The sequence below is a fragment of the Triturus cristatus genome, chromosome 12 (genome assembly GCF_964204655.1).
Source record: "Triturus cristatus chromosome 12, aTriCri1.1, whole genome shotgun sequence".
Taxonomy (NCBI): domain Eukaryota; kingdom Metazoa; phylum Chordata; class Amphibia; order Caudata; family Salamandridae; genus Triturus; species Triturus cristatus.
This window is the reverse complement of record NC_140595.1, coordinates 754,407,295-754,431,022: the sequence shown is the minus strand read 5'-3', so window position 1 is coordinate 754,431,022 and position 23,728 is coordinate 754,407,295. Positions and strand designations below refer to the sequence as shown.

General features: G+C 45.3%; 1 protein-coding gene across 1 annotated transcript in view; it reads left to right on the top strand.

Annotated features, from left to right (window-relative positions):
• LOC146782713 (extracellular calcium-sensing receptor-like) overlaps positions 1–11,455 on the top strand; it is a 44,925-nt gene extending 33,470 nt beyond the window's left edge. The window contains exons 4-6 of the mRNA XM_085637201.1: positions 9,676–9,903; positions 10,302–10,425; positions 10,530–11,455. Of these exons, the coding sequence (XP_085493327.1) occupies positions 9,676–9,903; positions 10,302–10,425; positions 10,530–11,455 (1,278 nt within the window). The remainder of the gene's footprint in view (positions 1–9,675; positions 9,904–10,301; positions 10,426–10,529) is intronic.
• Positions 11,456–23,728: the final 12,273 nt, after the last annotated feature.

Below are 23,728 nucleotides of genomic sequence, written 5' to 3'. Positions count from 1 at the left end.
ATCACTGGTCTGGTTGCTCCAGACTGGCCCTTGCTCCCCTTCAACAGAGGAGTACCTCGGACCCTCCTGGTCCACTCCAGATGCCATCTTGACTCCCCCGCGTGGGTTTGCCACTGCCAAGACCTGCTGCCCCACTCCTGGGCCCAGCATCATCGACAGCAGACACCTTCGTGGGACAGCTCGCCCTCCATCCTGGTCGCCGCCGCGCCTCCTGGTCCGAGGAACAGCCGAGTCCGACGTCATCCACTCACCTGGTCGAGGTGACTTCAGCCGGTACCTTCCTGGTACCCCCACGATCGCTGGCTAGCGGTTGAGAACTGAGTCCCCTCTGCTTTCAGGTTTCCTTCAACACCGATCCAGGCTTGGATCTCGCTGAAACATCGACACTGGTCGCCTGCCAGCAACTTCTTCTTTCAGGCTCCTGAGACTACAACGAGGACTCCCGACATCTTGCCGAACCTCACACAGCCGCAGCCTCTGGGCTAGGTAACTCGAGCATTTCGGTGCTCCATCGCAGGTTCGCTCTACAAGTGTCCAGTTCCTTTTTCGTTTAGTCCCACTGATCGGATCACTCCGGAATCAGTAACTCCAGACTCTAACCACTCGCATTTCACTGTTAGCGTAGATGGTTTCTCGCGCCCTTCGGGCATTTGTGTAAATTGTGCAACTGAAGTATTTTCTAAGAGTTTTGTAGTGTGCTTAGCTCCCTGACTCATAAAGAGCCAGGGTAGTCTTGTTATAAATAAATATCCTTTATTTTCATAACAACTTGTGTGGTGTCCTTTCACTTGACGTTCAAGGGGTATATGTGATGGTAAACAGCTGGCTTAACACGCCCTCTAGAGTTTAGCCTAAAGACTGCTCGTATCCACGCTACTAGGATAGCTGGTCTAAAAGGTTGACTTACAACCAATCATCAATAAGGGTCGTTTGGAATGATACACAGTGATCACTAGAATAGTGAGCACTACATATCAGGCCAACTTCTCACATTGGTGAGCAGTGGTTGGGATTTGAGCTTGCTGTTGTTTTACCACACACGTATCCTAAGAATATCAAAGTGAAAGATCACATAAGTACCCAGGTACATATAACTTAACTTAGAATACTCTGAGTTCTACTGAACCAGCTGTTGTAGCGTAACAGGGCTTAGCACACCCTGACTACAACTCTTAGCAAGGGATCAGTAGGTAAACAAATAGTGTAGGTAGGTGCATCACTTACACCTCACTAGAAGCATGTCGGTCCACGGAGAGTCTGCAGAGACTCCCTTAGTGGTCAGTGACCCTCCACAGGTCATGTCACGATATGCAGCTCTTAGCTTCAAGGAGATGAGACAACTGTGTGCCTCCAGGAAGCTAAACCAGGGTTCTAACCCTACCATCGCATTTCTGATAGGTCTCTTAGAGACGTACGATGCCAGGAGGTCCTCTAACACAGGTCCCCCCAATGCTGATGGGAACATGCCTCCCTTAGAGGGAACCCTTGGTGACCCAGACCTCGACCTCCATACAGAGGAGGAAGACGAGGAGGAGTTATCAGGAGACGAGGCAAACAAAGGTCCAGTGGTAGTCGGTAGGCTTACGAGGACCAACTTAAGCAGGCATGAGAGTGGAACTGGGGGAGCCCCGGGCCCACGCTCAAGCAGGCCTAACATTGGGAACGGACGAGCTAGGTCTCTCTCCAGAGGCTCTAACAGATCTGTTCGAACACATGTCTCTCAGGCATCTTCTCAGAGAGGAATGACGTCCCCTCAGAGAAGGGAGCATGAAGCGAAGATGAGGGAAGTCAATCTGAGGATCGAGCGGGAAGAACTTGCCCTCGCCAAAGAAAAACTTGCCTTAGCCCGAGAGCAGAAATTAAGTGGGTCAGATCCCACTGGTGGCAGCATTCTCCTTAGAGAGAAAGACAGGGGTATAGACACTAGACACCTGAGTAAAATAGTGCCCCCCTTTAAGCAAGGGGACGACATCCACAAGTGGATAACTGCTTTGGAGAGGGCCTGCACTGTCCAGTGCGTCCCCCAAAGTCAGTGGGCAGCTATACTGTGGCTCTCCTTTGAAGGTAAAGGTCGAGACAAGCTCCTCACTACTAGAGCTGAGGATGCAAACAACTACCAAGTCCTGAAGAATACACTGATTGATGGGTTTGGCTTAACCACGGAACAGTACAGGTTGCTGTTCAGGGACACCCAGAAAATCCAGTCTCAGGATTGGACTGATTTTGTCGATTGTGCCACTAAGGCTTTGGAGGGCTGGTTGCTGGGTAGCAAGGTTACTGATTACACAGGATTGTACAATCTTATCATGAGAGAACAGATTTTAAACAACTGTCAGAACCAATTGTTGCATCAGCACCTTGTCGACTCGGATCTGACCTCTCCCCAAGAGTTGGGAAAGAAGGCAGACAGATGGGTCAGAACAAGGGTCAAGCAGAACCAGACTCAGAACCAGGGTGGTCAGAAGAAAGCAGACCAAAAGGGTAGTAACAAGAACGGACAAAATGACCAGAAGTCTTCGACAGGCCCCCAACAAACCAAAGAGGGTGGGGGTCAGGCTTCACAGAAGAAGAAGACTCAAGAAGGCCAGTCAAAAAGGTGGTGCCAATACTGTAAAAGTAAGACTCACTGGTTTAGTGAGTGCACCAAGAAAGGAGGGCAAACTCCTGCCACTGCAGCCCCTAAGGCACCTGCACCCCCTAGTACAGTCAGCAGTGGTAGTGCGCCTCCCAAGGCATTAGTTGGGTTAACCTTGGGAACCGAGGGGAGTGACGACTTAGTCAGCACGCTCACTCAGGCCGTCCTTGTCTGTACAGGGGATATGGATATGTCCCCTGATGCCAGTCCCAATACTTTGGGCAAATACAGACAGACACCTTTGATCAATGGAAAAGTGGCTCAGGCCTACAGGGACACTTGTTCCAGTGTCACCATGGTGACGCCTAACTTTGTGGACCCTGGACAGATCATGCTAGGTACCGATTACCTAGTGACCAATGCCAGCAACGTCACTACCAATCACAGTATGGCAGTTGTTGATTTCTCCTGCGGAGGGGTAAGTGGCCCGAAAAAGGTTGTGGTTAGTTCAGACCTCCCCGTAGAATGTCTGTTGGGCAATGATTTGGAAACGTCACAATGGTCAGAAGTGGAGCAGAGGACTCACATGGAAATGTTAGGCTTGCCAGCACATGTCCTTGCTGTGACCAGGTCACAGGCCAAAAGATGCCCCACTGAACAGGTGCTGGATCCTGGAAGAACGGACCAGACACCTTCCAAGAAAAGGAGCAGTAAGGGTAAGGCTTTGCCTTCCCCCTTGCCCCAGGTCGTGGATCAAGTCTCTGAGGAGGCTGACCTTAAAGAACTGAGGGAAACTGAGCCGAAAGAGCTTGAACCTGGTCAGGTTGAGTTTCTGAGCTCAGGGGGACCCTCCAGGGAAGACCTGGGGAAGGCACAGTTAGACTGCCCCTCACTTGAACCCCTCAGACAGCAGGCTGCTGCTGAGGCTGCAGGGAACGCCACAGGTACCCACAAAGTGTACTGGGACAATGGACTCCTGTACTCCGAGGCAAGAGACCCCAAACCTGGCGTGACCAGGAGGCTGGTCATCCCCTTGTCTCTGAGAGGTTTCCTTCTTACCTTGGCCCACGAGATTCCCCTTGCAGGTCACTTAGGCCAGAATAAGACTTGGGACAGAATTGTTCCACACTTTCACTGGCCCCACATGTCCGAAGATACGAAGGAGTTTTGCCGCTCCTGTGTCACTTGCCAAGCCAGTGGTAAGTCAGGTGGCACGACAAAGGCCCCCCTCATACCACTACCGGTGGTGGGGGTGCCCTTTGAACGAGTGGGGATCGACATTGTCGGACCAATGGAACCCCAGACAGCATCAGGGCACAAGTTTATACTGGTGGTGGTGGACCACGCCACCAGGTATCCTGAAGCTATTCCCCTTAGGACCACTACAGCCCCTGTGGTGGCACGGGCCCTAGTTGGAGTGTTCTCCAGAGTGGGCTTCCCTAAGGAGGTTGTCTCAGACAGAGGTGCAAACTTCATGTCGGGATATCTGACTGCAATGTGGAAGGAGTGCGGTGTCAACTACAAGTTCACCACACCCTATCACCCGCAATGCAATGGGCTTGTTGAGAGATTCAACAGGACCCTAAAAGGGATGATTCACGGACTACCTGAAAAGCTTCGGCGGAGATGGGATGTCCTGATACCCTGCCTCTTGTTCGCCTACAGAGAGGTCCCGCAGAAGGGGGTTGGCTACAGCCCTTTTGAGCTTCTGTTCGGACATCCTGTAAGGGGACCCCTTTGTTTGGTAAAGGAAGGATGGGAGAGACCTCTCAGAAAGCCGGCATCAAACATTATGGACTATGTGCTCGGCCTCCGCTCGCGGATGGCGGAGTACATGGAAAAGGCATCTAAAAACCTTGAGGCGAGCCAAGAATTACAGAAAGCTTGGCACGACCAAAAGGCTGTCCTGACTGTGTACCAGCCTGGACAGGAGGTGTGGGTGCTGGAGCCAGTGGCCCCAGCAGCACTCAAAGACAAATGGTCTGGGCCCCACACGATCATTGAGCAAAAGGGAGAGGTCACCTACTTGGTAGAGCTGGGAACTCCCCGGAGCCCCCACCGGGTGCTCCATGTAAACAGGCTCAAGGCATATGTCGACAGGGAGGGCATGGGCTTGCTCATGGCCACAGATGAGGGACAGGAGGAGGAGAGTGACCCTCTCCCGGACCTGCTCTCTCAGAACCCTGACGATGGGTCAGTAGATGGTGTTGTCTTTTGCGGCAGCCTCTCTGGACATCAACAAAAGGATTGTAAACAGGTTCTTCAATCCTTTCGACATATGTTCTCTCTGACACCCAGTCAGACCAATTGGTGTACCCATGAGGTCGACACTGGGGACAGTCTGCCCGTAAAGAGTAAAATCTATCGACAGCCTGATCATGTCAGAGACTGCATCAAGACAGAGGTGCAGAAAATGTTGGAGCTGGGAGTCATTGAGCCCTCAGACAGCCCCTGGGCTAGTCCCGTAGTTCTCGTGCCGAAACCTCACACCCAGGGCGGTAAGAAAGAGATAAGGTTTTGCGTGGACTACAGAGGTCTCAATGCAGTCACTAAGACTGACGCCCACCCAATACCAAGAGCAGACGAACTTATAGACCGGTTGGCTTCGGCCAACTACTTAAGTACGTTTGATCTGACAGCTGGGTATTGGCAAATCAGGTTAGCTGAGGAGGCCAAACCCAAAACAGCATTTTCTACCCCGGGTGGGCATTATCAGTTCGTGGTAATGCCCTTTGGTTTGAAAAATGCACCTGCCACCTTCCAAAGGCTGGTGAATCGAGTTCTCACTGGGTTGGACGACTTCTGTGCGGCGTATCTGGACGATATCGCTGTCTTTAGCTCCACCTGGGAGGATCACCTGGTCCACCTGAGGAAAGTGTTAGAGCCCTGCAAAAGGCAGCCCTCACTATCAAGGCCACTAAGTGCAAGATAGGGCAGACACAGGTTGTATACCTGGGCCACCTTGTAGGTGGAGGCCAGGTTCAGCCATTGGAGAGCAAAATACAGGCCATCCAGGACTGGGCTCCTCCAACCACCCAGACTCAGGTTCGAGCTTTCTTGGGCCTGACTGGTTATTACCGGAAATTTGTCAGAAATTATGGATCCATTGTGACCCCGCTAAACGATCTGACAAGTAAAAAGATGCGAAAAAAAGTTCAGTGGACAGCAAGCTGTCAGAAGGCATTCGATGACCTAAAGCAGGCCATGTGCACGGCACCTATCCTAAAGAGTCCAGACTACTCCAAACCATTCATTGTCCAAACAGACGCTTCGGAGTTGGGTGTGGGAGCTGTTCTATCTCAGCTGAATTTTGATGGTCATGACCAGCCCATAGCTTTTATTAGCAGGAGGCTGACCCCCAGAGAGAAGAATTGGTCAGCTATTGAGAGGGAGGCCTTTGCTGTGGTTTGGGCCCAGAAGAAGTTGAGGCCATACTTGTTTGGCACTCACTTCAAGATTCAGACCGACCATAAGCCCCTCTTGTGGCTAAATCAAATGAAGGGTGAAAACCCCAAACTACTTAGGTGGTCCATTTCCCTACAGGGGATGGACTTCACAGTGGAGCATAGACCTGGCACTGATCATGGCAATGCAGATGGGCTCTCCAGGTATTTCCACTTAGAGCAAGAAGACTCACCTGGTCAAGGTTAGCTTATTGTCCCAAAGTTTGGGGGGGGGGTCATGTAGGAGAGTAGGGTCTGCAATCCTATGATCACCCAGATTTTTTGCTTTTGCTTCATTGGTTTACGACTTTCCCTGGCTGTGGGCCTGCCAATCAGACCCACAGCCTAGCTGTTCTCTCTCGAAATTAACACACATGTACATTAGGTGCATCCACTAATTGGAACTGGGCCGCCTTGTCAGTCCCTGTCTCAGCATACCACAGGTATCCAGGGCATCGGTGTACCCAGGGCCTACCAGGGGCTGCAGCATGTATTATGCCACCCCTGGATGGTCGCCCAAATTTGACACAACTGGCTGCACGACAGCTGGGGCAAGGTGGTGTAATCACCCGTTGCTGTAGGTGTAGTATTCCTATACCTAACCCTAGAATGGACACATGGATCCCTATCAGTCACTCCTATGGCAGGCCTTATCAATCCTGAAGGCAGAGTGCTGGGGATCATGTGGGACGGTGCTCTGGCGCGAGCTGAGCCCGTCGACGGCTTGCGGAACCAAGTCCTAAATAGCCGTTCCATGGTGACGCGGGCCAACTACCTTAAAATGCATTATAATCCTTGCGGTTATTTGCTAACTTTGGCATCGCATCACCTACACATGTCGAGTAAGGTGTCATACGAATTGGAATACGAACCCCTCGCCAATTCTGGCGACGGGGTTAGCATTCCCCCCTTTTAGGGAGGCACGACATGGAAGTAACCTTGAACCCCGGTTAAAGTTGACTCAAGCCTCAGCATCACAAAATGGATGCTGCCACCAGACACAAGTCTGGCCTCCTGCTGCTGGGAGACCTTCCAGCGAAGGGGGCTTGGACAAAGGGTTTCCTGTCGAGGGCGGTGTTAGCACCATCCCAGACAGGGTTTGTGTATCCCAGGTAGGCAGGGCTGAAAGGAAGGTGATTGCAAGTGGCACCCCGGTGCTCACTGTGCATAGCCCGGCTCAAACCAGTTTCGGGGGCACACCAGCCCCTGAGCTGGGGCGAAGCCGGACAAAGGATAGGGGTGTAACCACCCCCCTCCTGGTCCCACCCATAGGTAGGACCTAGTCACAGGCCAGCCCCTTTTTCCTAGAATAAAGGTGGGAGCGGGTCCCCTTCCCAAATTGGATAATTCTGAACCTTGAACTACTTTCCACGAAAGGAACTCTTGACTTTTCTGAAGACTCTCCCTTGTGGCTAAGGAGTAGCCACCCTGCACCAGCAGGCACCAACTAAGCGCTTGCGGTTTGCTGTACGTCTCTCCCACGGATCAAGACTGCCCAGCTCGACGAGACCCGGGTTCCCTGCCATCTCTGACCTCTACCTACATCGTCAGCCCAGCTGAGATCCGTAGGTGTGACGAGACCTGCGGGCCCGGCCATCTTCAGAACCTGCACAACGCTTATCTAACATGCCCACCGAGGGACCCTCGAGTGAGTGTACCTAGGGTTTGAGAAGCCCTAACCCTGAGCGGCTCCAGCACTGAAGTCCGCCTCCCCAGCATCCACGAGATCTGCGTGGGGGCCCTTCTGCTCCTTGCTGTTCACCGCGTTGTCCGACCACTCGCCGACCGGCTTGTGGCCCTTTTCACGACGCACCACGATAGTTTGTTTTTCATCACTGGTCTGGTTGCTCCAGACTGGCCCTTGCTCCCCTTCAACAGAGGAGTACCTCAGACCCTCCTGGTCCACTCCAGACGCCATCTTGACTCCCCCGCGTGGGTTTGCCACTGCCAAGACCTGCTGCCCCACTCCTGGGCCCAGCATCATCGACAGCAGACACCTTCGTGGGACAGCTCGCCCTCCATCCTGGTCGCCGCCGCGCCTCCTGGTCCGAGGAACAGCCGAGTCCGACTTCATCCACTCACCTGGTCGAGGTGACTTCAGCCGGTACCTTCCTGGTACCCCCACGATCGCTGGCTAGCGGTTGAGAACTGAGTCCCCTCTGCTTTCAGGTTTCCTTCAACACCGATCCAGGCTTGGATCTCGCTGAAAGATCGACACTGGTCGCCTGCCAGCAACTTCTTCTTTCAGGCTCCTGAGACTACAACGAGGACTCCCGACATCTTGCCGGACCTCACGCAGCCGCAGCCTCTGGGCTAGGTAACTCGAGCATTTCGGTGCTCCATCGCAGGTTCGCTCTACAAGTTTCCAGTTCCTTTTTCGTTTAGTCCCACTGATCGGATCACTCCGGAATCAGTAACTCCAGACTCTAACCACTCGCATTTCACTGTTAGCGTAGATGGTTTCTCGTGCCCTTCGGGCATTTGTGTAAATTGTGCAACTGAAGTATTTTCTAAGAGTTTTGTAGTGTGCTTAGCTCCCTGACTCATAAAGAGCCAGGGTAGTCTTGTTATAAATAAATATCCTTTATTTTCATAACAACTTGTGTGGTGTCCTTTCACTTGACGTTCAAGGGGTATATGTGATGGTAAACAGCTGGCTTAACACGCCCTCTAGAGTTTAGCCTAAAGACTGCTCGTATCCACGCTACTAGGATAGCTGGTCTAAAAGGTTGACTTACAACCAATCATCAATAAGGGTCGTTTGGAATGATACACAGTGATCACTAGAATAGTGAGCACTACATATCAGGCCAACTTCTCACACCCACCTTCTCAATCCAACCCTGGCCCTGGACCTGATGCAAGCAATGGAAATGGTCCCTTTGACTGGTTTTGTGGTAATAGATACAAACATTATCAGGATTCAATGGAACCATTAGGGCTCTGGGCCCCGGTGCCAATGTATCTGCTGCACCAATGGCAGCTACGACCTTGGTGGTGGGACCATTGTCTGCCTGGCCATCAAAACCTCACTGCTATTAGGCCAGAGTAGGGAATGGCATTGAGAAAAAAAGTGTTTTGATTTTCTAAAAGAAAGGACTGCTTTAAAATGTGTTTCAAGTAATGAAATACAGCTTTTAAAAAAGTAGATGTGTGTAGCTTTTTAATTCTACTTTTGACTTGCTCAGCTGATTTATTATTTGGAGATAGCTTCTCTGAATAGCTATATTAGTCTAAGCAGCTTTGAAGATGGTTGAAATGCAAAAAATTATGGAAGAGGATCCCTCCTTCTTACAACTTATTTCATGCCCTATAGCACATATGTAGTGAGATGGTGAAATAAAGAATGCAACTCTATTGCAATGTAAGTAAGCAGAGGACAACAGATAGGTTTCCTGCAATTCATGATTGATTATAAGATGCAGGTGATCCATGATCCATTGTGTAGAGAGGTCATTGTCTGAGAAGATTGGCCTTTATTTTTTGGGGGGAATTGCAGAAGGTTTAGAGCCATCCTAGTAGAATTTGTCTTCTAGATCATAAGATCAAAATAGAAAATAATTCTGACATATTCCTCACTATCTCAAAACACTAAAACCTGAAGACACTCTTGGATGTGTAACTATGATCTTCCATTCCATTGCTTCTCTGGTGCAGGTTCTCCACTACATAAGGAATGTACAAGTTTGGACAAATGCTGGTGGCAAATTGAATTTTGACAAGAATGGCAACCCCCATGCTCAGTACGATGTTGTGAACTGGCAAAGGAATGCTGCAGGCACCATTTCCTATGCGAAGGTGGGAAGTTATGACTCTGAGGCACCATCAGGAATGAACCTAAACATCAATAGAAGTGCCATCCTTTGGGCTGCAGGAAACATTCAGGTGCAGTTAACTGAAGCCGGCAGGATCTCTTTTGCGAGCTATAGTTGTGAACAGCTGGACCGCCAAGCATTGGGTTACATTGTCTACCCTTGACTTTAGACAATGGGTAGAGCTAAGTTGGTGCAACATGGAGAAGGGTAATACTCCAAGTTCATGTTGGGTTGGCAAAGGGAGGTTGGTTTATGACATATTGTATGAACTTAGGCTTGTCAGTTCATGTTGGAATACTATACTTATAAAATTCTGGCATTATACAAAACAGCTTATATTATTATTCTCTGAGATCCTCAATACCCACATAAAAGCTGTTGCCTCATTTTAAAAAAAATCATGATGTAAAAAATGTTTATTGCCTCAACAGGCTTTCTAAACTAATATATTTTGCTTTCTGTGTTCAGGTTCCTGAATCTATCTGCAGTCCCAGCTGCTTTCCTGGTTTTCGGAAAGTTACCTGGCCTGAAAAACCTGTCTGCTGTTTCCAGTGTGTCCCATGTTCAGCAGGGGAGATTTCCAACCAAACAGGTTAAGTAAGAACAACGAAAAATGTCAAAGTGCTTCAGTCTTTAACATTTGTATAACAGTTGTCAATACGTTTCCTAAATAGCCTGGTCGATTTATTCTTTCAGATTCCACTGAATGCATCAGGTGCCCATTGGATCTTTGGCCTAATTGGATCAAAAATCACTGTGTCCCAAAGGCTATAGAGTTCTTATCTCACAACGACCCATTGGGGAGTGCATTGCTGGTCACCGGCACTTTTTTCTCAGTGGTACCTATAAGCATCTTTGGACTTTTCATCCAGCACAGAAACACTCCAATCATCAAAGCAAACAACTGCGTCCTCAGCTATCTTTTGCTCTTGTCCCTATCACTTTGCTTCCTGTGCTCATTGTTTTTTATTGGTTATCCCACTCCAGAGAAATGCTTAACTCGCCAGGCAACCTTTGGAATCACTTTTGCTCTTTGCATCTCTTGTATTTTAGCCAAAACTATCACAGTGGTTGTTGCCTTCAGCGCCATTAATCCCAATAGTAACCTAAGAAAAGTGTCGGGACACAAATTGTCCTACATGGCCATCAGTGTTTGCACCCTCATCCAGGTTCTTCTATGTGTCTGCTGGTTAATTCTGTCACCACCTTTCTCAGATTATAACTTCCACTCTGAGCCTGGAAAGATAACCATTGAATGTAATGAGGGATCTTCTTTTGCTCTATGGGGCATGCTGGGATACCTTTTTGTATTGGCATTCATCAGTTTCATCGTGGCCTTTCTTGCTAGAAAACTGCCTGACAGCTTCAATGAGGCTCAGTTCATCACTTTCAGCATGCTCGCCTTCCTCAGCGTCTGGGTCTCATTCATTCCAGCCTATCTGAGCACAAAGGGGAAGTACATGGTGGCCATGGAGGTTTTTGCTATTCAGTCCTCCACTTTAGTCATGCTTTTGTGCATATTTTTTCCAAAGTGCTACATCATACTGATAAGGCCAGATTTGAACACAAAGGAACATTTAATGGGAAGGAAAGTAGCCAAAAATTACATTAAAGTTGTATGATATCTCGTTGATTGGCGTGCAGGTGTTTCTCCATATTATTAACAACATGGGTTTGATTTATAGAAGGATAGTAGCAGATACTGCTTTGCAAAGCAGTGGTAATGACTTTGGATTCATGAGTATCACTGTCATTATGTGCATGGGAATTAATTTCCAGGAGAATGGGGGAATTTAAGCAGCTTCTTTTGGAGGAATTTAAATTGTCACAATTTTCAATGCACTTCATAGACTGTTCGGCTTGTTTGTTTCTTTTCTGTCAAATGCATGTCATTTATTATAATCAATACATTGAAATATATAAGGAAGTTGTCATACGTACTAGACTGAAAAAGGCTATAGACTTTGTGGGGTTAAAAGACCTTAGTACGCAAGAGAAGCTCATATCTCTTTATTGACTGAATGATATTATTGTGAAACAGTCTATGTTACTAGTTGTGATAAGTCAAACAAACCCTCAGACTCTTAAGTACTTTGTGATTGTTATAATTTGTATCTTCCACCTTTCGCTCCCAATTGTAACACTTTCCTGGCTCATTGATGGGAATTGACTACTGGATCTAGGGAAATCTTTACTCCTGAGGCCCTTCTCCCTCCGTCAACCTCTCTCTGCCACAAATAACCTATTCACTTGATTCTACCATGTCCTCTCTTTCCATACCTCACTGGGAACCTTCTTCTTTGCACTAAATGCTTCATTACCCTACTGCATTGCTTGAACGTTTTACCTTTCTGCTCTTTGTCTCAAAGCTGTATTCCTTCCACATCTTCTAATTACACAGGCCTACATTTTCCCAATACCCAAATTCACACCACATTCACTCCTCCTCCTACACACCGTAACACTGTCAAAGCATGTATTCACTTCCAAAGTCCAAGAGATACATCTTCTATCTCTACCACAACTCTAATTTGTCTTCTCCATCTTACTTCTCAAGATCAATGGTTCCATTCCACTAGCCCCCACCTCTACCTTATGGAGCTGTCTTGTCATCAACACACAATCAATGAACAATACGTAAACATCTGTAACTTTATTTATGACACAACGAGGGACTGCTTGTTTGTCAATAAAATCTTGCTGCTAGGACATGATGCAGCTATCAAGTCTACACAAGTCCATTGATCCAAGGAATAGAATCATCAAAACTCTTCAAAAGAAGACCAGAGGATCATAAGCAATTATTTTCCAGGACAGCTTACAATCCACAAACTTTCAAGAACATTATATGGGCTTAACACAAATAATTTCTCATACATTCTCTCTCTCCCCTACATGTGCCTGCTCCCTCTGCTACTATATAAATATCTGCTGAACAATTAAACTTTGAGGGTACCTGTTTTTGTAAAGAAAAGCAATTACTGCATCCTGGTATACCAGAACATCTAGTTTAACTATCTCACCCAACCAAAATCTCTCACTATGAACCTGAAGCACCTCAATCTATCTCAACTTGTCTCTTGACTAATGCACTCAGCAGTATACTTAAACTCAACATGTGCTCCCCAGGGCTCATCATAATAACAGGAAACCTCCTGATAATCGAGTCTATCACTATATCATATCCTTCTTTGGCCAACTCCTCACAAGAACAACTATTTTTAGTATTAGTAAACAACTGCACTTTCTACAGACAGTGGGAAAATATCAGCCTCTCATCACTTGACTCTCATCTCTCTACCATCTTTACCCTCAAATAAAATGTTGGCTCTTCAAATACTCCAGTAAATTCATATTATTGTATCCCTCCATAAAAGATTCATGGATCAAAAAAAAGACAATGAAACTGATGACAGAATTTGAAAGTTTAAAAAAACAGTAGAAGAAATCAAACAATACAAATGGCAAAATATACTTCCAGCACTACACATGATCGATCTAAAAATCATCAATAAAGAATGTAAAGTTGCTCTATTTTTTCCAGTGGTTTGCAAAGCCAAATCCCCCTTCAAGTGACTATGTAGTATCCACTTAGAACTCTGCAACCCATAGGGCACTTTTGCCAGAATCCCACACTGCTAAGCCTTCTGCAATGGCATTGCAGACGAATCTGGCTCTAAATCAAAGAACCTAAGTAGGTACCCCTTAAGCAAGGCAGCAACACCCAGACTACTGACACCACAACTAACGAATACAATGGGACAAGCAGACTACAGTCTCTGGCCAACTTCAAATATCTTTCTGAGACCCAGTTCAAGTAACTAGTAAAGGCAGGTGGACTTGTCGATCCATCTTAACACATGTCCAGCACAAATACCTAAGGACATCCTAGTCTAGAGCCATCCCCAACATCTCACTAATTTCAGAAACTATACCCTTCATCATCAAGACCTCTTATAGTCAATCATACAGCAAGAAAAAAGACCAGAACCTAAATGATCCAGCAAGCTACTGACCAATTTCCAATGGCACTGAGTTAGCAAAAGTGATTGAAAAATCTGCCTTTTCTTCAGATGCCTGACTCAAAGAAAGTAATGACCTACTCTCTGACCCTCTACGTTCCCATCTCTGAGTACTGAAATCATTTTAATATTCGACATGAGAGAAACATAAATTATGGCAGTATAATTTGCGTAATTTAAAGAATTTCACGTTATGCTTGTTACGTGTAATTCCAGAAAGTATGCTATGTTTTTCTAAACCAATTTTATTAACTTTCACACAGTGACAGATACAAAGGTATCATAGCAGTATCATTACAAAACATACTTGAAGAGTGTACATGTCCATTTAATTCTGAGTGTTGTGTCCACTTGAATAGTGGAGCCACTTGATGTGGAGGCAATTTATGATGTACTAGATGATGTACATATTGGGAAAAGGCATTGCGCGCTCTTACGGGGAGGCATGCAATCACCATAAAATAGGAAGAAGAGACAGGGTCACCATCCAAGGTGTTTTAGAGAACTGGGTTAGGTACCGGCTGAAATTAGGGCTCAGTGCTTGAGGTCTTTTTTGCACATCTTAAGGTCCTGTAGTGGTCTCCCTATATGCTACTATGGGGACCTTGCACAATCCGTGGACCTCCTCACACTTCAGTTCTACTGCCTCTGCACTTGCTACACACCAGTGGGTAATGTCTGAGCTTTCCAGTGTATGGAAATGAGCCTACGGACCTTTGGTAGTGCCAGATCAATGAAGTGGTGTGCTGCTTTTACAGTTGGTGAGCACTTCAACAGTTCTATCAATGAGACCTCCATCGTATAATCATCTGTACGGCCAGTTACCGCCATCAGTGCCTTAGAGAAATCGTCCCATAATGTAGAAGCTGCGGGGCAACTCCAAAATATGTGTGTCATTTCTGGCCCAACTTGGCAGCAGAGTGGACAATTGGTAGATGATTCAAACATCTGGTGAAGTTCTTTGGGTGTGATTGGCTCTGTACAAGATGTTGTGCTGTATGCATTGGAAATTAGTGTTCTGTGAAAGCTTGCTATTGTATAAAAGCGCTCTGTCCCATTCCTTATGTGTGAGCTCTCTTCTTATATCATCATCCCAGCTCCTGAGAGTTGCAGCTAATGGGTCCCATGTAGTAAATGTAAGGGCTCAGACGAATCATGTGTTGAGTCTGCGACCTCCACCCATAACGTGGAGTGCATGTACTAATGGATGTTGATCAGGTTCCATGTCTGTAATGTGCCATAAACAGTGTAGCTCAGCCACCAGTCGGCCATGGGCCAGAAATTGATCCACTAGCAACCCATTCCTATTTTGCAGCGTATCAATGGGTGTGAGTGCCCCGTCCTGAAATAGGGTACCTAAGCTATCCATACCTGCGGCCTCCCACGCCACCATTCCTTCTCTCCCTATCATGTTCATGTAGTAGGTAATGGAACTTATGGGTATTTCATGATGATTTAAGGGGATCTGCAGCATTAGCCACAGACTGCGTTGGAAGTGGCATAAGCCATCTTCGTTAACATATTAAAGTCACATGGGGGCTTTGCATGAGTGATAAAGGTCTTGTGACCTATACTCAGTGCTTGTGTGGCAGTGGGGAGTCCCAGTTACTCAGGAATTCATCCAGCTAACCAACATGCAGACCACTGCAGCTGTGTTGCTAGGTAATAGTGCTCAAAGTTCAGGACTCCTAGTGCCCCTCTATCTGCTGATAACTGTAGTTTTCGTAGCACCACCCGCTGCCTCCCATTGTTCCAGATGTAGCTGCTAAGCGTGGACTGTAATGTGCGAAATGTGGACCAAACTTTGCAGCAAGACAAACCCTACAACTTTTAAATGGATGCAAATCATTTCTGTACTCCTATTGCTTCAGTGGTCTTCTAGGGCCAGATGCACTTTGTTGGACTGGGCCCTTTCTGCAGAGTCATACCCAAACTTTTTGCCTTCACCCTCCTGTTTACTGAACCCGTTTTTGTTGACTTTTGGGACTCTTTTTCAAGAATCTTCTACTGCAGAGGTCCTGTGATCATGATGTTTGTAGGGGCAATTAGTGAAGGCTTGTATTTGTTTTAAACCATTATCAGCTGGATTCCACTTCTGCCAGATACAACACGCTAGGTGTTCATTGGCAGGACCCCTGGACTTGGAGCCTGGTTACATCAAGGGATAAGAGGAACCAATGTGTACCCTTTATACATTTCTATTTCCTATTCACAGCCAAGTGTTATTGTTTATCATATGAGACAGTGCTAACTACTAAGTAAATAGAGATACATCTTTTCAAAAACGTTCTCTCACCCAATGAATTTGCTTGTGGCTCTACTTCATTCTACTTGCAAAAAAAATGTTCTGCTGTCCTCTAGTGGCCATTTTTAGAAAACAAAAATACTTACATGCTTTAGCTGGGAGAGGCTGATCCCCATGACACACCTCTTAGTCTCTCTCATGTCCATAAATTAATTATTTCACACAGATCGCTTGCTCCTCAGCCCTATTGAATCACAACACCAGGGTGCATGTCCTCTTCCCACACCCGCTGCATATTGTCCTAATTGAGAGATATGAATTGTACAGGAAGTGACATGGATGAACCTGGTGACATCAGTTAGAACATAGACCGCTGCAAGGAGAAAGGCGTAAACAGCGTTGTCAGTGGTCTGCCTGCCATCCTTTGTTGCATTCCTCGTCAAGCACCTATATTTCCGCTGTGGCTGATATCTGGAATTTGGTATGGGACTAAGGGCTCGCAGGAGCAGTTTTCAAAGGAGACTTATGGTAAGTTGGTGTGCTGCCGTGTCCCTTTTGAGAGCCAGAGGCAGAGATCAAAATATGCATCTGATGTAATGCATCACATGACACAATATGCAACTCAAAGGAAAGCACTTGTTCAAGCCGGGGGTCGTCCTGCTGCTTGTTTCAGAACCAGGCCAGATTGACTGTAGAGTAAACCATCTCCAACAGATTGTAGATGGAAAAAGGCCATTTCTAGAGAGAGCATCATTGAAAAGAAAGAGGCTAAGAAGACTCAGATGGCTGAACATTGCATACTCTGCCCACACGTGGTACTCCGGGGAATTCTGCAGGGGTTTCCTGCAACTCCGTGAATTTCCATGGAGTGAAGCTCCATGAGCTCCACCCAGGCCTAGTCTGAACATTGTGAAAACTGCAGGCTGGTCTATAAGGCAATTTATCTGTCAGACGATGACAACGTGATTCATCCAATCCAGTTAAGGGCAGATAAGTGAACTTCTTTGCTCAACACCATAGTAACCGCTCGTAGACCTCCGGCGCAGTAACTTGCTGTTTCAATCAACCCTAAATGTGTCTTGTACTAAGGTACATAATATGAAATGTTTCAACAATTGGTATTACACTTGCATCCTCTTTTTGTTATGAAGTGACGACTGGAGGACCACTGTCTCTGCTGTGGTTTGGTGGGAGCTATTCCGGCTCATGTTTTTGCCTCTTGTTCTGCACTGCATTTGTGTTGACAATTTGTCTTTGGAAAGCTCTATGTTATCTCAAACTTAGAGGTCGGGGTTGACCGAACGTTGACTGTGTTGGGACATACACCAGTTATTCCTCCCTATCTATCGGGCATATACTTTTGTTCCATTTAGCTAGGAAAGTGGTTCTGGCATGATTCTGGCTTTCTAGAGAGTCTCAGTGCTTAATTTATAAAATATTAAGTCACAGGGCTCTGACCAGGAGGCCACTGCTGCATGCCCCACCCCTCTCCCTTGTCATTGCTATCAAAATAACTACTAATCCGACAATTCAGATTACTCCAGGTCCTCAAAGCTAAAGGAATGGCTGGGGAGGCAGGTATTTGTAATTTTAATGTATATTGTATTCCCAAACAACTGTTGTTCTGATCATCTCTAAATTAGATTAGCAGAACCACCATGTGGTAGACTGTTCTAGGTATGGTGTTGACAATTAGGTGCCGGTGAAGATCACCGGAAACCAATTAAGTGCCTGTGCATAGCCCCGGAAAACCCTGGATCAAATTAAGCACTGGTGAGTTTCTGGATCCATGGATCCAAGTAGACTGAAAATTGTTCCAATCGAGACTTATCCTCAGTGGAGAAAGCTGGGTCAGATATGGCACCCTATCTGGGGCTGTTTGGCCGAAGTGGCTGCGACAAAGGACCTGACCACCTAGTTGCATTATCTTTATTTTTTTAGGTTCCACCCCACGGTGCTCTCCTCCACATTTCTACTATTATTTATTACATGGATTTGTTTGTGTTTGTCTGTTTTTTGTTTCAATGTTTGCGGAAAAATATTCTGCTGAGCTAATCAGGTTTCCTTTTAATTAATGCTATTATTGGTTTTGCTCTGTCACTAATTATGCTCTTATTTCATTTGCCTGCTAAGCATGTGTTTGGTTCCCTTGGTTCTGTTATCTGTTGCATCTGAAATCAATAAAAATTATTTATAAAAAACTACTGATAATGTTCAATTGGGAGCAGGTAGAAATAGCGGGTTTGGTACCAAAAGAATCATATTTTAAAATGTTCTTTAATGGTTATGTCAGAATTTAAGATAGTAATAGGGGGTAACTGTTCCTGTAGTGCTTAGTCTCAGGTTGGGTATGTGGTAAGGGGGATTCTTCCTTATTAGGAAGTGGTGCCCTCACACACCCGTGAAGGTGTCATGCTTCATCAGCGGGCTTAGATCCTCGTGGGGTCGGTGCTGCAGTACCCCACGGGCCCCACAAGAGGCTTCTTTAGCAGAGATCTTTTTTTAAAAAGCCATGATGGTGAGTGCGGATGTGTGGGAAAATAGGTGAAAAAGTGAATCAATACTACGTGAGAGTAACACAATGTTGCATTTTGTCTGATGTCCCCATGGTAGGGGAAAACTTGTATGTAGATTATGTGTTTTCTTAATGGAGAAAGGGAATCCACCAGTGTATATGGGTTGACATGTTTCACGCCTCAGTGGTCCAGGAGGGATCAATGGCATTTCATCAGGACCATAGAAAATGACAATCCCTACCCTTAGTCAGGGTTATGTGGGGGGATTTCATATTGTGTGGTATTCACTGATACCACATAATAAAACTGTAGTGGAGGTAGGGCACATAGGCACCTATTAATCAGTTCACCAGTGATAAGGTTATCAAGCTCCAACCCTCCAAATAGGAGTAAAATGCACCCAGGCTCCGGGAAGAGGACCGAGATAGTGCTGCAGCAGAAAATAGTCATAATGTGTGGCGTGGATCTTTAGTCACAATACCGAAAATGCCACTTTCATATAATGGGCATTTGTTTGTCCTACCCATTGAATTCTTGCAGTCTGTATTCTTGGCCACATTGCGGGTGCTGGCAGTTGGTCTTTTTGTATTGCTCCCAGGCAGTGAGACAAAGTGTGAATATGTGTTGGCAGAATAAGACATCTCTGACTTGATTGGGGTGTGGATCTCTCATCTGTCATACTTGCACATCACAAAGACTCTACCTCAACACACTCACAACGGGTTTCACAGTCGTCATTTGTGCCCCAGGACAAGCAGGGACAAGGACAGGAAGGCAGAAAATTCTAGACACCTCTGTAGAGGAGGACTCAAGAAGGCATAAATAGTTGACCCTCAAACCCAACTCTTCAGCTTGCTTCTGGGCCTGTGGACCCTGCCAGGAAGAAGCATTGCAATCTGTGACATCTGCTTGCTGAACAGCTTGCTGACCAAGCATTTCTTTGCTGCCCTAGGCCTATTGTTGCTGCTTCAGGACTCCTCTTCTGCTGTGAACTGCCCTGTTGAATCCAACCTGCCTGATTGGACGCTAACATCCATTAAATCTTCAAGGGTCAATTGGCTGGCTCCCTGTTTAAAGCTGCAGTGCAAAACAGGCTTCTTTGACATCTGCACAGCTCCACGCATCTTGATGCAGCGCAAAGTAGCATGATGCAGCCTGCCATCTATGTCGGCCCAGCGCTACTCAGCGCGTTCCCAATGCGGATGCATCTTAGAGCAAGTCCTTGCAAGTACTGGTGACTGCTTTGATGCTGATGTATCCTGACATTGAAACTGGCTTAGCAGGACACACCTTGCCCCTTGTAAACACATCACAACCCTAGCCTCCTCAAGGCCCACGGGCTTCCTTGATAACGAAACAGGACCGCACATCCCAGATCCTTGTGATGGTCATTGACTGTACTGCTGTGCAATGCTGCTCAATGCTGGACTTCCCATCACAGCTCCTGGTCCATGGCTCCTTGATGCCAGTCTGTGCATCTCAATGTAAAGAATTCACATCTTGATGCGAGGCCCACAAAGTATCCGCTCCATGTTTGAAAGCGGTCACCCTGAAGATGTGAGTTGGACCTGGTCTACCATGGGCAGATAACTGCGGTTGTCCCTTTTTTGCTTCTTAGTTCTTGATTTTCACAAAACATTTAAAAATGCATATCTCTGGTTCTATTGGTTGGATTTTTCTTGTTTTGCTGTCAAATAAGTAATTAATTTTGCTATATTTTTTCTAAAGTGGAGTAGGGCTCTTTTTGTGTTATTACTGTTTGTTTGCTGCATAAATTATTTACATATTGCCTCTAAGTTAAGCCTGACTGCTTTTATGCCAAGCTACCAGAAGTTTAAGCACATGTTAAATTGGAGTTTACTGGTATTGCACCTTGACAAGAATTACAGTTGCTCTTTGTGTAGGGTTTTAGCCCCCTCAACCAGTTACCCAATTGCCTACACACTCCCTTCAAGGCACATTGTATTTCTCAAAGAGTTACCCATTGCAAGACCTGATGATTCATCCATGTAAAGTTCCAAAAATACTTACAGAACCCTCTGCCCAAAACTGACACGTCAGTTGATTTGTTCTAATCCAGGCAGACATGCACCAGGCAAGCAACAACATGATTGAATTAATTTTTGGCAAAGAATTATTCAAGATACTTAGGGTCTAATTCCGAGTCTAGTGGCCCTCTTACCGCCAGACTCATGGTGGAGCTGCACTGGCTGTCTTACGAAGGCAACATTATGAACTTAGCGGGAACCACCATTACCTAGCGGTCGCACAGCGGTCCAGGGGATTCCATATGCTTGGTGGGATCGCTGTAGTCCTGCCAAGCATTTCATGAGGTTCCTTTCTGCCAGGGTTTTCATGGTGGTCCTTCCTCCATGAAAACTTTGTGGAGAGGAAACAAAGGGGGCCCTACAGAGGCCCCTTGTGCCTCACACCCTGTGAATTCAAACAGGGAGGCACCACATCTGCCCCACTGTGTGCATGCACAGATGTTCCAGCGCAGCATGGCTTTTTGTGACAATGCGGTACTGGGTACTGTTTTTGACGTTCTCATTGCAGGGCCTATTTTATAGGGGTTGCTGTGGGAAAGCCAAAGGAATCGCCCGCCAATGACAAAAAAGTTAATTATACGGTGGGCGTTTGTCATACAGGTTTGGCGGTGCGGTGCCGGGGCGGTTTTGTCACTGCACCATCGAACTTCTAATCAGCGCCATAAGAGTCAGGAGGATTAAGAAATGGCTGTTCCCATAAAATAGTGCAGTATTTGAACGACCTCCAAAAAAGTAGAATATGTACATGAGATGATTCAAGTTGATGCCATCCCAAGAGCCAGAACCAATTCTGTACCACATGCACTATTATTTTTTCACCACTTATTTTTTAATTTCAGGCATAAGAACAATGAAACAAGAAAATGAATGAGCTATTCATCATATGCAATACCAAAACATTTCACACATAACCCACACTTACAGCTCACCACCTTAAAACCTGACTGAACAATCATATAAAGTTCAAGCATTCTATCCATCACTGCGCCTCATCCCATTACACACATAAGTGCATTGACAGATAAAAGGATAAGAGTACCACTCTAGACACCATGCATGACATCAAAACATTTGACACATGAGCCACACCAAACCCCAACATTCTTCCAACAGAGCACAAGCTACTGAAATGTGGTTTTCTATGTATGTCTTATTAGCATAGGTACCCATCATTTTCTTTACCAGCTCATCATGACTCTTGGAGGACTTAAAGGTTACTATTACTTTGTGATTGCTGATTAGTTCACGTGGATTTATCGTTATGATCATACAAAAAATTATGTTTTATATATGTAATGTATTATCTATTTTGAAATTCTTTGTAATTTCTTTTATGTAAAGGGTAATATTAAAGAAACAGATAGTGGGTTTAAAGTGAATCTGCAAGTGTATTCTGAAGCCTTTCTTATCAACTTATATCAGGCATCAAGTGGATACCTTTATCACAAATTTGCAGAGTAATAATTTAAGATAAGGGCAACAGAGTAGTTCTCAATGTACGTGCACCAACACCTCTGTCGATAAGTAGATGTGGTTGTATAGACATAATCCTGCCTTGTCCTGCTGACATGGTTTGGATCCCAAAAATAGAAATGAAGTTTAGGTAGGCCACAATAAATATATAAATACTAAACCCCACAGAGAATACAAAACTTCTTTTGTTAATAATTTTATGAGCTAGGAGTAGATACAAAGATAGTTTTCGCAATGTAATATGTTGCCTGCTTTTATACTGTTTTCATTGTGTTCATGTATAATTGTTAATAATATTTTCATCTCTGCTGTAATAGTTCTATGTCTACTCTACAATAAACTTGTCTTCATAAAAGCCTTAAAAATAAAAGTGTGGGTTTCTGTGTGTGTTTATTTTGGGGGAGATGGTACAAATAAAATTCAACAGATAAGTAAAATACCTGCATATTCACTGTCAAGTTTGTTACTTGCCTAACACATTCTGTCCAGGTAAGTTTGAGAGAGATTTGTCAGTCATAACCTTTCTCTTTTCCCAACTCAAGCTAGTACATTGCTCTACCTGCATTACCCGAGGGTTAAGAGAAATCTAATAGTCATAATCAGGAATAATTCTACTAACAAAATACTACTGTGTAGCATTCTAACCATCCTACAAAGTGATTCAGCACCTCGTCATCGGTCTTTGAGAGGTGGTATATAATGACAACTCCAATACAGGAGATGATAATATGGCCTGAAAATCATAATGTTGTCAGTTGGAATTAGAGAATTGGTAAAGGTTCTTAATTAATATGTATATTTGGACTTCAAGCAATGTCTTTCTCCAATTGCTTGACGTCAGTAAAGCATTTGTATACCAAAACAAGCAAAGCGGAAATCCCAGGAACATTTATACTCATCCCTGTGTACATTATTACTAAAGAGATTTCTAGTTTATTTGCCAAATTTCTTCTCAAGGAAGAATCCATGCCACTGAATGGAGCACAACTCAAGCACATTTTCAAATAAATCGTCAACTGTTAGCATTTAATGTTCAGTCAATGATGAGAGGTTTTATGTAATTTTAAAAATTTCATTTTCCTTATTGAGAGATTAGTCAATATTTCTGGTCTTTTATCAGGTTAGTCAGATATAACTGTTTACAGAAATATCAAGTAAAATATCGGTTAGGAACCGCATACATAAAAATAACAGCATGTTCCATGGAGCAAATAGTGTGTATTCTAACTAAAATGATCTAACCTAGTGAACACCCGTGAAGAGTTCCTTTGGAAAAGAGTTAGAGAAACTTGGAGCAATAGCTCAACCTATAAAAAGTTGAACTTCTCAAAAAGCGTAGATGGTTAAAACATGAGGATGGCAAAAGTTTTCTTTCACTAATATACCAGTTCATTATATTCATGTTGCAGTGGAGACTGTCTAAATAAAATGAAGTCATAAGGTGTGAGGAAAGAAGAAGTACATTTTACAGCAAACAACACTTTTGTCTGAAGTTCAAATTCTGCAGCTCAATTCCAACATCAAATCACCATTTTACTAAAAACATTTATTTTATTAATGCGACAAGGACTAAAATAAAATTGAGGCCTAG